At 37.9% G+C, this 16628-nt stretch overlaps 1 protein-coding gene across 1 annotated transcript in view; it reads right to left on the minus strand.

Moving 5' to 3' along the window:
* Positions 1 to 16628, minus strand: part of LOC103090211 (glycine receptor subunit alpha-3) — a 164206-nt gene that overhangs the window by 40084 nt on the left and 107494 nt on the right. The window contains 1 exon segment of the mRNA XM_007471116.1: positions 10341 to 10423. Coding sequence (XP_007471178.1) covers positions 10341 to 10423 — 83 coding nt within the window.

Below are 16628 nucleotides of genomic sequence, written 5' to 3' on the forward strand. Positions count from 1 at the left end.
GAATTTCACAGTGGAATTGGTAAGGTAACAAGTTTCCCTCAAGCAGAGGCTAGGAAATGATCTGTCAGGAATGTTATGAGACCCTTAATCATTGTGTTAGTTAAAATAGATGAACTCCAAAGCCTTTTCCAGCCCTCTGATTTTATCATATCATTGAATATAGCCTTATAAATCTAATTAAAACACACTATAAAAAAGGAATAGGAGGGCTTCCCTGGTGGCGCAGTGGTTGAGAGTCCACCTGCCGATGCAGGGGACGTGGGTTCGTGCCCCGGTCCGGGAAGATCCCACATGCCGGAAAGGATTAGTTACTGTTAAAGAAACAGACAGGCTGATCAAAGGAATCAAAGATAAAGGGTAGAAAGCTATCTAAGCATGTATAAACATTAAAAACTTGTGCCACTTGCATGCGGCACTGTAACTGGGGGGAGGTGGGTGTAGAACATCAAGTGGACCATAGCAGTGTGAATATCTGTGGCACGGGAAAGTAAGACTTAGGTATAATCTTGAGATGCAGAAAAAGCTTCTGGAGCCTGAACTTCTTGAGTTGTACCTCTGGGACTAGTCGAGAGTGGGCCATAGCAGAACGCAACCCAGTGTTCAGCATCTGGTAACGACATTGATGTCCATGAGGAGAAGCAGCAGCATGGCCATAACAGCCTCACAGACTTTGGTTCAAGACTCACATAAACCCAAACACTGTTTCCTAACACTATGAAGGAGGGGGTGTCCTGAAGAATTTACGATGTTGGACTTCTCATCAACTTTGGCGAGCGGAGAGCTTGCAATGGACGTATACAGAATTTTTTTAAATGTGTATAATTTTGTGCACGCAAATATCTTAGAAAATACACTCCTGATATATATTTAAATAATGAATCATAGTTTGAAGCACCAAAAAATGGATTCAATAGGTATGCAATTAATATGCTGTGGAAGTTTGCAATATTTGAAAGAATTGTAATTTTTCCTTGAGATCTTTTCCAGCCCTCTGAAAAAAAGCCCTCATGCAAATTCCCAATTTCTCTGACATTAGATAAGAAAATAGTTTTTTAAAAACTCTAATTAAACATAAGAAATGGTAGGGGGCTTGTATAAGATATCACGAGATATAAATTTATAATCTTTTAAAAAATTCTTGTTATGTCATTAGAGAATTTCATATTAAAACAACAAGAAACCAACACACCTATTAGAATGACCAAAATCCAGAATACTGATGACAACACCAAATACTGACGAGAGGATGTGGACTAACAAGAATTCACTGCTGGTAAGAATGAAAACACTGTAATTTATAATTTGTGCATTTAACAGCCACTTTGGAAGACAGTTTGGTGGATCCTTATAAAACTAAACATACTCTTACCATATGATCTAGCAATCAAAGGAGTTGAAAACCAAATGAGTCGAACATATGTCTACACAAAAACCTGCACATAGAAATTTATAGCAGCTTTGTACGTGCCAAAACTTAGAAGCTACCAAGATATTCTTCAGCAGGTAAGTGGATAAGTAAACTGCAGTACATCCAGATGATGGAATAGTATTCAGCACTAAAAAGAAATGAGCTATCAAGCCATGAGAAAACATGGAGGAACCTTAAATGCATCTTACTAAATGGAAGAAGTCAATCAATCTGAAAAGGCTACAACTCCATGGCATTCTAGAAAGAGCAAAACTATGGAGGCTGGAAAATGATGAGTGGTAACCAGGGATCTGGGGGAGGGAGAAGTGAATAGGCAGAGCACAGAGGATATTTAGGGCAGTGAAACTATTCTGTACGGTACTACAATGGAATACATGTCATTACATATTTGTCGAAACTCAGAGAATGCACACCACCAAGAGTGAACCCTAATGTAAGTCCACGGATTGTAATAAGTGTGTTTGCAGGGGGAGCATTTACGTATCACTCTATGAAAACTGAATTTTTATTTAGATCGAATGATTATTTTTCTGAATTAATTTCACTCTTTTTTGACTTCAGGTTTTCTTGGAAAAGCGCATAACAAGAAATTTGCAAGCAACTAAATAATGGCAGTTTTGTTTCAGTATAATTTCCTGCTTCAAAGAGAAAATTGGTTAAAATGATTTTAAATGAGTTTGATTTTTAAATCTAATTCTTTTGGAATTACATGTGTTGAGGATGAAGTATGTGATGTCACTGTAAATTCTACTGTAAAGTCTGTTAAATTCATTTAAAAAGTTCAGCATTGAAAATAAATGTCACTTGTTTGTGATGGATCTGAATAAAATATTTGTTGGAACTTATCACGTTAAAAATTATGTTCTTACTAAATTGAAAAATCTATGGAGATGCAGTATTCCTGAAATTAGTAATGATGCATATATGATTTATTTTACATCCATAAGCTCTGCTCCATTCCATCAATTGAAGAGAAGTGATAGTTGTTAAATTTTACATTTTTATAGGAACGTCGACTTAAGTGAACTATAATTCTGTGTGACAAAGCTGATGTTGAATTAAAAATTATATTTCATCATGGCATAACACGTTTCTCTATTTACTGCTTGCCATCAGATAAATTTTTTTAATTTGAACATTTGAAAGTATTTTTTAAAATGAACTTATATATTCTGCAATGGTATTGAACTCTCAGTAAATAGGTTCTCTAAATTTCGGTTGCATTTGTTCAAAATCAGTTGGAAATATTTAATCAAATTATATTATGAATGGGGCACTAAAATTTTAGATTCTGAAACTTTTTATCAGATAGGAATTATAAATATGATGTTTCTAAACAAGTACACATTGAGATTAATCCCTACAATAGTAAGGGAGAACACTGAAGTCTCAAATGCTGTACAATATTTATTTATTTATTTATTTATTTATTTAATAAATGTGCTTTGGAATATCTTAACTTATGAGAAAATTATATTGATGGACTGCTTGTTTTTAATTGGATAACTTATACTGAAATTCAATGGAATTCAGAAGGCCTATTTTCCAGCGTGTGAATTAGGTGAAGAATTTTAAAAGATTCCTAAATAAAAGCAACTAATTTGACTGAGTTTTGTTCTATATTCCTAAATAAAAGCAACTAATTTGACTAAAAATGTTCTAAAACATTTTTTGATAAAAGGTACTCAAGACAAAGACAGAGACAATATCTGTAAAAATATATGGGCTGAACTAGTTACCTACTTCAATACAAAGAAAAGTAAAATTAAGCTCTAAAATTATCAAGTACTTTAGCTATCTCAACTGCATACAGATTATTTTCTTAATAAAACCATTATAGTCTATATAGCAAGATCCACTAATGGTGTCAACAATTTCAAATTTCGTACCAAAATTGCAGCTTTAAAGATGATTCCAAATTAGTTTAGTTTGATTTAGGAAGGATTATATTTAAAAACCTAGCACGATACTCATCCACTAATATAAAAATCATGTCAGTTAATAAATATATATTACAGAGATATAAAAATTTAAATACATGTGGTGCCCTTCATTTATTCTCCTAAGTGTCCCCATTTTGATGATAAATTATATGGTGACCCCTGTCATCAGGTATACTTTATACCAGGAGGAAATCGTAAAAGTAATACTTATTTAAAGAGAAAATGTGTGCTGAGCATACATTTAAGTTCAAAACAAGTTTGAGATTTATTAGTAAATTATAGATTCACATTTAGTTCTAAAAGTGAACTGGAATCATATTTGGTCACATATAATCATATATATACATAATCACACACACACACATACACACGGCTACAGGAAAAAGGGTCATGAGACAAACTCCAAAAGGGTTAACACACGTGAGGACAGTTGTGAGTCAAGGTTAAAGCATGTCCCTCTTTGTTTTTCTATTGTTCAAATTTTCTAGTACAAATTTGCTGATATTGAACACATCATTCAAATGTATTCCATTATCATCTTTAAAAAATGTCATCTTTGGTCATTTTTAAAAAATAGGTTAAAAGACTACAGAAGAAAGTCAGAAAGAGAAAAACAAAACAAATACCATATGCTAACACATATATATGGAATCTAAAAAAATAAAACGGTTCTGACGAAACTAGGGGCAGGACAGAACAAAGATGCAGATGTAGAGAATGGACTTGAGGACACGGGGAGAGGGAAGGGTAAGCTGGGATGAAGTGAGAGAGTGGCATGGACATATATACACTACCAAATGTAAAATCGATAGCTAGTGGGAAGCAGCCGCATAGCACAGGGAGATCAGCTCGGTGCTTTGTAACCACCTAGAAAGGTGGGATAGGGAGGGTGGGAGGGACATGCAAGAGGGAGGGGATATGGGGATATATACATACATATAGCTGATTCACTTTGTTATACAGCAGAAACTAACACACCATTTTTTTTTTTTTTTTGCGGTACGCAGGCCTCTCACTGCTGTGGCCTCTCCTATTGTGGAGCACAGGGAGGCTCTGGACGCGCAGGCTCAGCGGCCATGGCTCACGGGCCCAGCCGCTCCACGGCACGTGGGATCCTCCCGGACCGGGGCACGAACCCGTGTCCCCTGCATGGGCAGGCGGACTCTCAACCACTGTGCCACCAGGGAAGCCCCACACCATTTTTTAACACAACATTTTTTAACTCCAATAAAGATGTTAAAAAAAAAAGACTACAGAAGAAAAATAATAGGTTATTGCTTAATACTTTATACCAGGAGGAAATCGTAAAAGTAATACTTATTTAAAGAGAAAATGTGGGCTGCGCATACATTTAAGTTCAAAACAAGTTTGAGATTTATTAGTAAATTATAGATTCACATTTAGTTTTTTTTTTTTTTTTTTTCTTGCGTTATGCGGGCCTCTCACTGTCGTGGCCTCTCCCATTTGCGGAGCACAGGCTCCGGACGCGCAGGCTCAGTGGCCATGGCTCACGGGCCCAGCCGCTCCGCGGCATGTGGGATCTTCCCGAAACGGGGCACGAACCCGCGTCTCCTGCATCGGCAGGCGGACTCTCAAGCACTGCGCCACCAGGGAAGCCCTCACATTTAGTTTTAAAAGTGAACTGGAATCATATTTGGTCCAGCTTCCTCAAGGATTTCAAATCTTGTGTTCTTAAGGAACAGGTGGAATTTAAAAATCAAAAGGAAGAAAATGCTCACAGTTGGTGGGTGCTGGCTGTCTATCGCCAGGAGAGATATTACTGCAGTAAATTTTATTAACCTGACAAGGAACAACTGCCATGTCAAAATGTATTTAACTAAAACACTGTAATTTATAACTTGTGCATTTAACTTGAATAATATTACCATAAACCAGGTTGTTACATGCGGTTTCATTTAAGTTCTTAGGCCCGCTAAATTATTTTCTTAGTATTTACACTTTCTCTAAAATTCTCTGGTGTAACTAACCTATCACCATTATTCTACTAGTACTTTGGTTACATTTCTTTCTGAAGACCTAAAAGACTTTATCATAGACGGTCAGTGTAACCTTTCTCCCTCTCTCTCTCTTAGGATAATGGTGGAAATAAAATCTGTGACTCCTAATTGGTCTCCTCAAATGGCAATCATGCTGATAACATTGTTCACATTTTTCAAAACTTCACAAAATTACCACACCTTGAATGTACAGTGTTTTAAAGTTCATGTGAGAAATCTCAACTAACATCATAAAAGGACCTGATCTTGAGCCCATTTTAATGAGGAAAATGTGTATATTTGGTTCTGCCCTGAGAGAGGTATGGGAGGGATCTGCCCGGCTACCTCTTTGGAATAAACTCCAGGTTGTGAAAGAACATTCTGTGTCTGCCTATCAGAGGGTTGGAGGGTCAGATCTGCTCAAATTTATGAACTAATCAGTTTATTTCATAGACCCAAACTATTCAAACAGACTCTGTGAGCCAACGTCAGTTTTGCAACACCTAAATGCTGTCTAAAGTTTGAGTAGAGACTAGGAAGGCACTATAATAATTCTGGAGAGGGTGTGGAGAAAAGGGAACCCTCCTGCACTGTTGGTGGGAATGTAAATTGATGCAGCCACTATGGAGAACAGTATGGAGGTTCCTCAAAAAACTAAAAATAGATCTACCATATGATCCAGCAAACCCACTACTGGGCATATGCCCTGAGAAAACCGTAATTCAGAGAGAGTCAGTACCACAATGTTCACTGCAGCTCTATTTACAATAGCCAGGACGTGGAACCAACCTAAGTGTCCATCGACACATGGATAAAGATGTGGCACATATATACAACGGAATATTACCCAGCCATAAAAAGAAACAAAATTGAGTTATTTGCAGTGAGGTGGATGGACCTAGAGACTGTCATACAGAGTGAAGATAAGTCAGAAAGAGAAAAACAAATACCGTATGCTAACACATATATATGGAATCTAAAAAAAAAAGAAAAGGTTCTGAAGAACCTAGGGGCAGGACAGGAATAAAAACACAGATGTAGAGAATGGACTTGAGGACATGGGGAGGGGGAAGGGTATACTGGGACGAAGTGAGAGAGTGGCATGGACATATATACACTACCAAATGTAAAATAGATAGCTAGTGGGAAGCAGCCGCATAGCACAGGGAGATCAGCTCAGTGCTTTGTATCCACCTAGAGGGGTGGGATAGGGAGGGTGGGAGGGAGACACAAGAGGGAGTAGATATGGGAATATATGTATGCCTATGGCTGATTTACTTTGTTATACAGCAGCAACTAACACAACATTGTAAAGCAATTATAGTCCAATAAAGATGCTAATAAATAAATAAATAAATAAAACAGTTTAAGAAAAACACCTTGAAGAATTTGACTTCAGTAGCTTTTACTTTGACAGGATTTTCTTAGCATCTGCTAAAATAGTTTAACAAACAGTATCTCTATTGTGAGCTAAACTAATTTCTAATAAGGGGGCAGGAAGTGTTTAATGACTGAAATATGAAAGGGATACTTGAGGCAGTCTACCAACTCTTGATAAAGAAATTAAGAAATAAGGCGGGGCTTCCCTGGTGGCGCAGTGGTTGAGAGTCCGCCTGCCAATGCAGGGGACACAGGTTCGTGCCCCGGTCAGGGAAGATCCTACATGCCACGGAGCCTGCGCATCCGGAGCCTGTGCTCTGCAATGGGAGAGGCCACAACAGTGAGAGGCCCGCGTACCGCAAAAAAAATAAAATAAAATAAAGAAGGTGGAGGCAACAAGAGGCTTTGCTTTCCCGCATTGGGTTTTTGATTGATTGGAAATGTTCTGGGAAAGGCAGGAAGACGAAAGGTCTTGTTACATGAGCATGTGCGTCTGCAAAATAGCCCAGGAAGCTTTCCTTATTCTAACGAAGTCCAGTGAGCCAGCTGTCCTTAGGCCCTGTACCCTCTCATCTGTAATAACGAACATTCATGGAACTATGGATTTCACTCACTGCTACCACTTGCTCATCATGTTCCCCCTTTTTCTTAAAACTTTTTGGAATCCAGCTTTGAGCCTCATCATTCTAATCACATTTGTCTTTATCATCAATAAAAATGACTTTTTTCAAGTACTTTAAAAAAAAAAACACCATTTCACAGCACTTGATGCTCTTAAACAGATCTCCTCAGCTGCCCCTTCTCTTTTGAGATTGCATGATTGCGATTTTAATTTGCTATCTATGACAACCCCTTGACCGGAATTCCTTCCAACAACCTCGAAATGAAGGCCTTTGTTAAGCGTTGGCTCTTCTTTGTGTGTTTGTTTTCATCTGTGCATTCTCTCCATTAAAAATTTCGTTATGGTTGAACCACTCTGTAGATGGCTTTTAATAGTATGTCTTCAGGTCTCACTCTTCCCTTTGGCTTTATACCTAAATTTCCTGAACTTCAAATATATTAAGATTGGATTTATCAATATTCCCTTTAACATTTACCTATTCTATGTTTTCTTTCTCTGTCAGTATTTCCAAAACGATTCTACCTATGAAAGCTCTTTAGCTCTGACTCACTCATTCCCAGAGCCTTTGCATCCACTTTGTATTGAAGTGAATGAAGAATGGTGGAATATGCACCCCCCAAATATGCCACTTTAGTAGAAGGATTATTTTGAGCTAAAGTCACCTGAAAAACAGCAGATGCAAGAAGACCATTCTAATCTCCCCTTTTCTTCCTGAAAACTGTAGATAAAAACTCTCACGTGAAAGATGTGCTCCCCGTACCAGGAATCAAAGCCAAGAGAATTCTGTACACACAGACTTTTTAAAATAATTCTCATCTTCCTTTAGTTTCCCCACACAGTCTAGGTACTTTTCCACAACTGCTTCTCTTTGTTCAACCTGGTATAAAAGCATTGAGGTTTGGCCACTTCCTTGACCAGTCATCTCCTTATGACAGATCCCATGTTATGTAAAACTTAACATTAAATAAATGGGTATCCTTTTCTTCTGTTAATCTGTCCTATCTCCGTTTAATTTTCAGGCCCAGCCTGAAGAGCCTAAGAAGTTAAAGATAACATTTTGCCTTCTCTACAGCATCAACCTGTACTGTTCCTACCTTCCACATTGTTCCTTTTTGTCCCTACTTTTATTCTTTTTGTTGGAATATTATGAAACCTTCTTAAATAACCTTGGTTCCTCTGGCTGAGAGAATCTTTAACAGCATAATATTGACCAACTCATTTTCTTGCTCCTACATCTTGAATAGCTCCTCACTATTGGATAACATCCAGCATCCTTGGTTTAGTAATTAGGGAACCAGTGTGTCTTAGACTATTTTTCATACGATTTTTTTTCTCGATACTCTCCCATGTACCTAATTTTGCAACCAAGAAGCCTGTCCTCAAAAATGCCTTCCTGGGGACTTCCCTGGTGGCACAGTGGTTAAGAATCTGCCTGCCAGTGCAGGGGATATGGGTTCGAGCCCTGGTACGGGAAGATCCCACATGCCGCGGAGCAACTAAGCCCGTGCACCACAACTACTGAGCCTGCACTCTAGTGCCCAAGCGCCACAACTACTGAGCCCGTGAGCCACAACTACTGAGCCTGTGCGCCACAACTGCGCCTAGATCCCGCGCTCCGCAACAAGAGAAGCCCCCGCAATGAGAAGCCCACACACCGCGATGAAGAGTAGCCCCCGCTCACGGCAACTGGAGAAAGCCCGCGCAGCAACGAAGACCCAATGCAGCCAAAAATAAACAAATGAATGAATGAATTAATTTTTAAAAATGCCTTCCTGGAACAGTTAGAAATGCACACTGCTGGGAATCCTGTCTTTCTCCCCACCCCCACCCCCATTTTTTGCTAAATAGCTCCCCGAACTAAAACTAGATTTGTATTTTCCTTTCATTTAATTTAGTAATTTGTCCATGAGTATGATTAATATTTAAGAACTACGTATAAAAGTAATGCATTTGAATTTAACAAGAAGGCGATATTATCAGAGAAACGGGTATTTCCACTTCCTCACTTTAATAAGAATCACCAAATGTGGAGGGCGGGTTGCATCCCCCCACGACATAGGCACGCCATCTAGTGGCAGCTTCACCGCACTACAGACCTGGCCTCTGAGGCCTGCAAGTCTGAAGATCCACCTGCAAATTTTTTCTCAAGGAATATGTCAAACAGACATTTTTTTTTCTTGATACAACTAGTATAACAAGAAAAATATTGCAAAATTCTTACTTTCTATATGGCATTAAACACTGAAAACCAGTTAAGTTTGGGCTGATTCTATAGATAAGTGCAGAGAAACAGAAGGACCTTTAGTTTTCGTGTGTTAACATTTAATCCGTGATGCACACGGATCCACTTTGAAAGAAGAAATTTAAAGAAACGCCTATAAGCTTGGATAAATCTCTGATAAAGTGTGAGAAATGTCTTTTCTCCGGAGATAACACACAACACAGCCAGCAGTGTACTCTCTGAGTAAATACTGAGGGGTCAACAAAACGGTTCAGAGTAAGCATAGCCTTTGAAGCCAGATGGTTTGTTGTTACCACCTCCATAAATTGGGGCAAAATCACTCAAAGTGACCATTTGCATATGTGGAAACACGGGGATAACAACATCTTTGTTGTGAGTATGAGAAATAATATATTCAAAATGCTTGGACTACAGCAGACACTGCATTAAAAAGAATGGTAGTCTTTAATGGGCATCATCCTTTTTATCTTTGATTTGTATGGAGAGAATAGCTGTTTTTCAAGCTTAAAAACTGTTATTTCTAGTCCTGAATTTACTTCTTTATCACAGTATAGAGTGCATGTGCTGATAGACATCATTCCTTTCCATACTATGTAGAGGATAACATGCCCATTTAGTAAATGTTAGACAAAAACAATGACAAAATAAATTATCTATATAACCCATCAAATATACATCTACGCTCTTTTTTTAAAGTATTCAGTAAAAGGAAGTTGTTCCTACTTACAGCTTTCCAGTTGCATAGTACAGGTTTGTACATCCATTGGAAAATTCTTGAGATCCATTGGACAGGAGAGTGTTAATGTCAATCTGAAAGAATTCAAAGTAATAAATTTTAAAAGAAATTTATAATATCATATTAATGTTCAATTGTTCAAGGTACAATTGGAAAACCATGTTGCTTTGGTAATGACTAACATCTACTCAAATAAAATTTGCTCCAGCTTGGGTATGTCATTTACTTCAAAACAATGGTATCCTTTTACATCAATCTGGTCTGGGGGGAAAGAAAAGCTGTATATATAAACGTGCAATCACGTTTATTTATTTATCTGTTTATGTTTTCCTTCAGAGAGGGCTAGAGGTGTCTGAGACCCTTGAAAAAGATATTTGAGTGTGAGTTTTATAAAACGAATACCAAAGGCCAAAGACACACTTCTCCCAAATCACTGGGACAGCACCCCTGAGGAGGGAAGGAGATCCAGGGTTTGGAGTATGAGTGTGCAAAAGGCTGGGTGCAGGGAAGCAGTTTGTCTGACAACTTTCATCGTCTTTGTAACTACACTGAAGAACTTCTCAGTGAACACCCAGAGTAAAACACTCAGAATCTGGAGGTCTCCAAAATTCTCGGTATTAGAGAGGGCTTCCCTGTCATGGAATTAGAGCATTTCACCAGATCTTATCAGGGCCACGAAATAGCCCTCTCGAATACATGGGACACAATTCCATGCTCAACAACTGAACTTCTGATGTGGCTTCCCACAGAGTGAGATGACCTGATGGCCACCCCAGCGTTCCACCCACTTTTCCCCCTTCCAGAAAGCTTTAGTATGTTGGCATTCCAGATAATTCACTACTCTTGAATGTCTTTTTCTTCAAAAAGTGTATTACTGAGATATCTTCGAGGATTACCAAGAATTTGTAGTTTCCGGACGTGAGAAAAAGAGGTCCAGATCCAAACAAACCTAAGTTTATTCAAACGAAGTTCTTCCCGGAGAACTCTCTAGCCAGCCCCTTTTATTGAAAGTTTTCCCATTGAAATGCAATATATTATTGGGCACCTAGGCTGAGTCATTCACATTAACTCTGTGACCATGGAGTTTATGGTCTCAGATCACTTCATTTCACTCTATTTCAGTTTTCACATCTCCAAAAGGAAGACAATAATAGTACTTACTCTGGAGACATGTTGTGACCAACATGAGTTAATACATATAAAACGCTCAGCTGAGTGCTCGACATATAGTAAATGCTAAATCAACATTAGTTATTAAGGATTACTAGGACATTCTCCCAACCCCAGACTTCCCCATCTTCTCCTGCCCCAAATTATACAGGATGCACACAAAGATGACTGAATTAAATCACTGATAAGAAACTAAAGCTTGAACAAAAAATGGCCATCAGCTCCACTAAATGTAACCACATTCTCCAAAGTGACATTTTTATGTAGCCCATAGACAGAAAGTTATAATGCTGTATGTTTGACATTGAATACTCTTGGTGGGGCCTCAGTGACATCATTTGAGAGACATAAACGGACAGATGTGAAGCTGCTGGATTTTTAAGAGTCCCAGGGGATCATCTGACAATTCATGCAAGTCAGAGTCCAGAGCACACTAAAATAATTCACAGAATTTATTCTTCAAAAGCAGTTTTCTCCTAACTCAGCTAGGTTAAGTGATCCTGTCAGTGTGATCTTGTCCATTTGCAAAGTTCTCTCTTCAAAAGGCAATTGTAAAATCAGCTGGACACAATGTTCTCTGTCTTATAAAAGGGTTTATTAGAAGTGTATGAACAAATACATTTTGAACGTACACCCATTAATTTTCCAAACATCCAAGGCTCTCTGGCCAGCCAATTTCAAATGTTGGCTTAGAGAATTAATTCTGTGACCTTTTGTATGGAAGTAAATATTATTCTCAGAATCTTTTCCAGATCTCACCATGGTTGTGATGTCAAATTCATATCCTAGCTGTTTTTCTGGCGTAAAAAAAGAGATATTACATAATTCTTAAAAAAAAAAAAAAAAAAAAGACCCCGGAAGGAATTATTTGGCAAAGAAAAACACTGTTTGTAGAACTTCTGTCATAACTCATATCCTGAAAAAAATCTATTTATTGACTTTCTTTTTGTTTAAGGTACAATACAATTGCTTCTTTAACAGCACAGGGATGAAAAAAATGTGTCGCCTTGGTGACTGTGATCCTGAATTTCTTTATTAAAACATTACATATAAATTAAAGATTTGTCCTGACCACATCAAAAGAAAACTAAATCAAGAGGTAATTAATCGCATTCTCCTGTTTTGGAAATATCTTCTTGTGTAAGAGAGGACACAGAGTTCTCTTTTCTGAGACAAGACACACAAACAGGATGTGCGTTTTTTTAATTTTCCCCTTAAAATTTCTTGGCTTAGTGAAGTAGTAATTTTAAAAAAACATGACTATAATCTATGACAAACAATTCACCTCATTAAAATCAAGGTATTACCCATTTCCAAACAAACATTTCCCAGAGTATGCTGTCTATCTCAACCATTAATTGAAGTATTAAAAAAGGCTTTCTGACTCCACTTTAAGCTCCTTATGCAAAAGATAAGTATTTTAATAGTTTTTAATATTTCTAAATTTAGTGTTATAAGGACAATTGCCTCTTAGCTATCAGCTTTGAAGTATTATCTGTAATATCATACTAGGTAATACAGCTTTTGCTTACTATGTGGTAGGCACTATTTTAAATACTTTATGTCTGTCAAAAGTCATTTATTTCTTAACATGAATTTATAAGACAGGTAAGCTACATTACCTTTATTTAGAGATGAGGATATTAAGAGGTTAACTGACCTGATATTACAAAGCAGAAATTGATAGCACTGAATTAGACCCTCTGGGGGTCTAGCTGTCCATTCTGTGCCCCTAACCTTTAAGTCTACTGCCTTTCAAAGGCATCAGAACATTTTTCATGAAAATGAGTTATCTAATTAATATGACTTTTAAAATTTATATTTCTATAACACAAGAAATGATACATCTCACACACTATTCGTTATTAAATTTAAAGTAAAAGATACATAAATGGGGCTTCCCTGGTGGCGCAGTGGTTGACAGTCCGCCTGTCGATGCAGGGGACACGGGTTCATGCCCTGGTCCGGGAAGATCCCACATGCCGCGGAGCGGCTGGGCCCGTGAGCCATGGTCGCTGAGCCTGCGCATCCGGAGCCTGTGCTCTGCAACGGGAGAGGCCACAGCAGTGAGAGGCCCGCGTACAGCCAAAAAAAAAAAAAAAAAAAAATACATAAATGATTCTTCCCCCCAAAAATCAGTTAACTTTAGAAAATATAAGGAATTTGCCCATGGATTTTACATATTTGCTTGAGTGATCTGATATTTTATCATGAATAATTCTACAGGAGAGATGAGATTGTTGGAGCACTAGAAGGAACATTGGTACTAGTGTTCTAATTGGAGTTTTGTTGTCATCCGATGATAGAGACGATCATAAAGCTTATTAACCCATCACAGTGCAAACTCAGTATTGTTGATGGTCCCTTCAGGAAGCTGATATAAGCTGTGGACCTCTTCAGAAAATATATATATAATCACACACATGCAGAAATCTCCTTACAACATATATTTTATGGCATTGTAAATTGATATCCTTTGAATAAACAGCCTCTTAAAAAGCATCTGTTGAAATCAGTTTGCCTTGTCTTTTAAAAAATTAATGTCTGTCAAAGTTCAAACAATAAGTACATATTGTACAAGGAAACTTTAATTCTTTTCACAACTGAATTTCAAAGAAAGTGGTTGTATTTAGCTTAAGTAAAAGTTGAAATTGTGTTACGATCTTTGACAACTCGCCGTGTTTGGTATTTTTGATGTCAAGTTCCTTCCTGGTATTTTTTTGACGGTTAATGCAATAATGCTTCTGCACTGTAAGTAGTAGGGTTGGATGTCCTGGTACATATTAGTAGTATCAGTAAATGAAGCAGCAGATAATATTTAACTGCCCGTGATGTGCTTCCATTATCTTGTGGATAGGATGTTACCATCCCCATTTTCAAGTGATAAAACCAAGGCTTAGATAGACTGATAATTTGCAAGAGTCCTCAAATTTGCTAATCTATGGATTCTGGAAAAGACCAGAACTTAAGCTTTTTTGGGTTTTGTTTTCTCTTTGGAAAGATAAAAATTAAAATCTTTAGTGCTAATTGTACGCCTGGCACTATCCTGAGTGTTTTACATAGATTATTTCAGGCTCAAGGTGATTAGTATTTTCACCATTATGCATGTAAGAAAAATGAGCCTTTCATAGGTAAAGAGATCTGCCCCAAATCACAGCTAGTAAATCACAGATTTACCTCCTGCTGGGTCTACCAAGATGGTAAGGCCCTGACAATACTTTCACCTGAGCCATTTCTCATGGCTGTTTGTGTAGCTGCTAATTTTGAGAGATGAGATAACATTCCCCTGGACAAAGAGAAGGTTTGCTTACAGCTTGCTATAAAAGCAGTGGATTCCCCACACTTAGTGTTCCACAGCTGTGAGGCAGACCCGCAGGTGTGTTGTGCCCACCTGAGCCTGATGTATTGTTCCCACGAGACCTGAGGATGATGGGGAAGTTGAGCAAAGACCCTGAGGCTCCTGCTGCTTGCTGGCAATAAGGAATAAATTCCTTTGTCTCTGGCGCTGGAGTCCTGTGTCTGCAGTCAGCACTCATGAAATATTGGGTTGGCCAAAAAGTTTGTTCAGGTTTTTCCATAACATGTTATACATACATACATATGATAGATAATAGGCTAAATTTATAAGTAGAATAAAATCAAATCCCAAACTTGACGATCTAGAGTCATGTGTCTCGCCCCAACACCCTCACTTGAAAAGCACTTCATTTAAAAAATATCAGTATAATTCATGGATATCATTTAGAAGTTCAGACAGTTATATAACCCTGCCCATCCCTATCCCCAGTTCATTTCTAGCTCCTCAGAGGCAGCCTTCTTTAGATATGTGTCTGCAACTTACATTCATATATTTAAATTGCTATCACGTTATGCTTGATTTTTAAAATTTGCGAAGGTGTCTATTAAATTGCTACAAAGGAAAATAAGAATTTACTGCCCTTATACCACACTCTGTGTACACAACTCTCCAGCAGAATTCGAAGTTCAGTTATGTAAACATTAATGGTTAAATTAATATGCAGTGTTTACTTGTTGTGAATATGTAATTACTGTTCATGGTGAAGCTTAGTCATTTGCTGTAATTACGGTGCTTGGATAGCATTTTGTTTTCCCTAGTGTTAACAATTGTCTCATTTTAATCATCTCTTCCATTTCTATTCCCTACTATTACTTCACACTCAACGAACTCCCTTTCAGAACCAAATCCCTCTTGGTGATTAAACAGAGCAGGCAATGGATCAATTCCTTGCTTTTCATAGAAATCTCATTTCTTTTGCTCATCTTCCTTTCTGGTCAGATATTGAACCTCTGTATTGATACTCTGATTTTCATATCCTTTCCTTCTGATTTCCTATTTCTTAATATCTTGATTCTACTTCTTGGCAGATTTCTTCACTTCATTTGTCCTTTGCAAGAACAAATATTTGATTGGTGTTTTTTCCACTTTGGTTTACTATTTGCACTTTCTATGCTCTGAATGACTCCATTTCTCCTTTCCTAAATGTCTCTTATTTCATGCCTGCTGTTGCATCATCTGTCCAGAGATTTTTTTTTTCTTTATGGCCTTTTCTGCTCCCTGAATTTTCCCTTGAGTCATTTCTTTGTTTGTTTCTTTAATTTTCTTCTCTTTGCTCTTTATTTCCTCTGCATGTGTATTCTGGCCTCTGCTTCTTTTTTCATTACTGGTCCTATTGCAGGATGTCCTCCAATGTCTGTTTATATTGAAGAATGAGGTACTAAAAACTATTCGGAGTGCAACTAACAGCAGATGATTCATTGAGTAATGGTCTTCACCATAGGATGGCTGCCCAGATTTTTCACTGGTGGTTCCCCAACTGTCTGTACATCTTTCCTCTTGGGCATTTTAGGGGGAATAGGAATATCACCATTCAGTGTGCAGAACTCATAGAACCCTCATTTTCTTGGGGTGATGCTTCACCACAGATGCCAGTTGTGCCTGGAGTCCCTACTCTCCAGAAGTTCTTGGCCCAACTTGTGGAGGTTTTCTGTCCTCCTGCTTTCTTCCCAGTTCAGAAGGTAAAAAGTTAGATCCTAGTCTGAAGAACACAGGCAAGGAAATCAGGATAAAGGACTCACTGTCATTCCTGC

This window comes from Lipotes vexillifer, unplaced genomic scaffold (genome assembly GCF_000442215.2).
Source record: "Lipotes vexillifer unplaced genomic scaffold, Lipotes_vexillifer_v1.1 scaffold770, whole genome shotgun sequence".
NCBI classification, from domain to species: domain Eukaryota; kingdom Metazoa; phylum Chordata; class Mammalia; order Artiodactyla; family Lipotidae; genus Lipotes; species Lipotes vexillifer.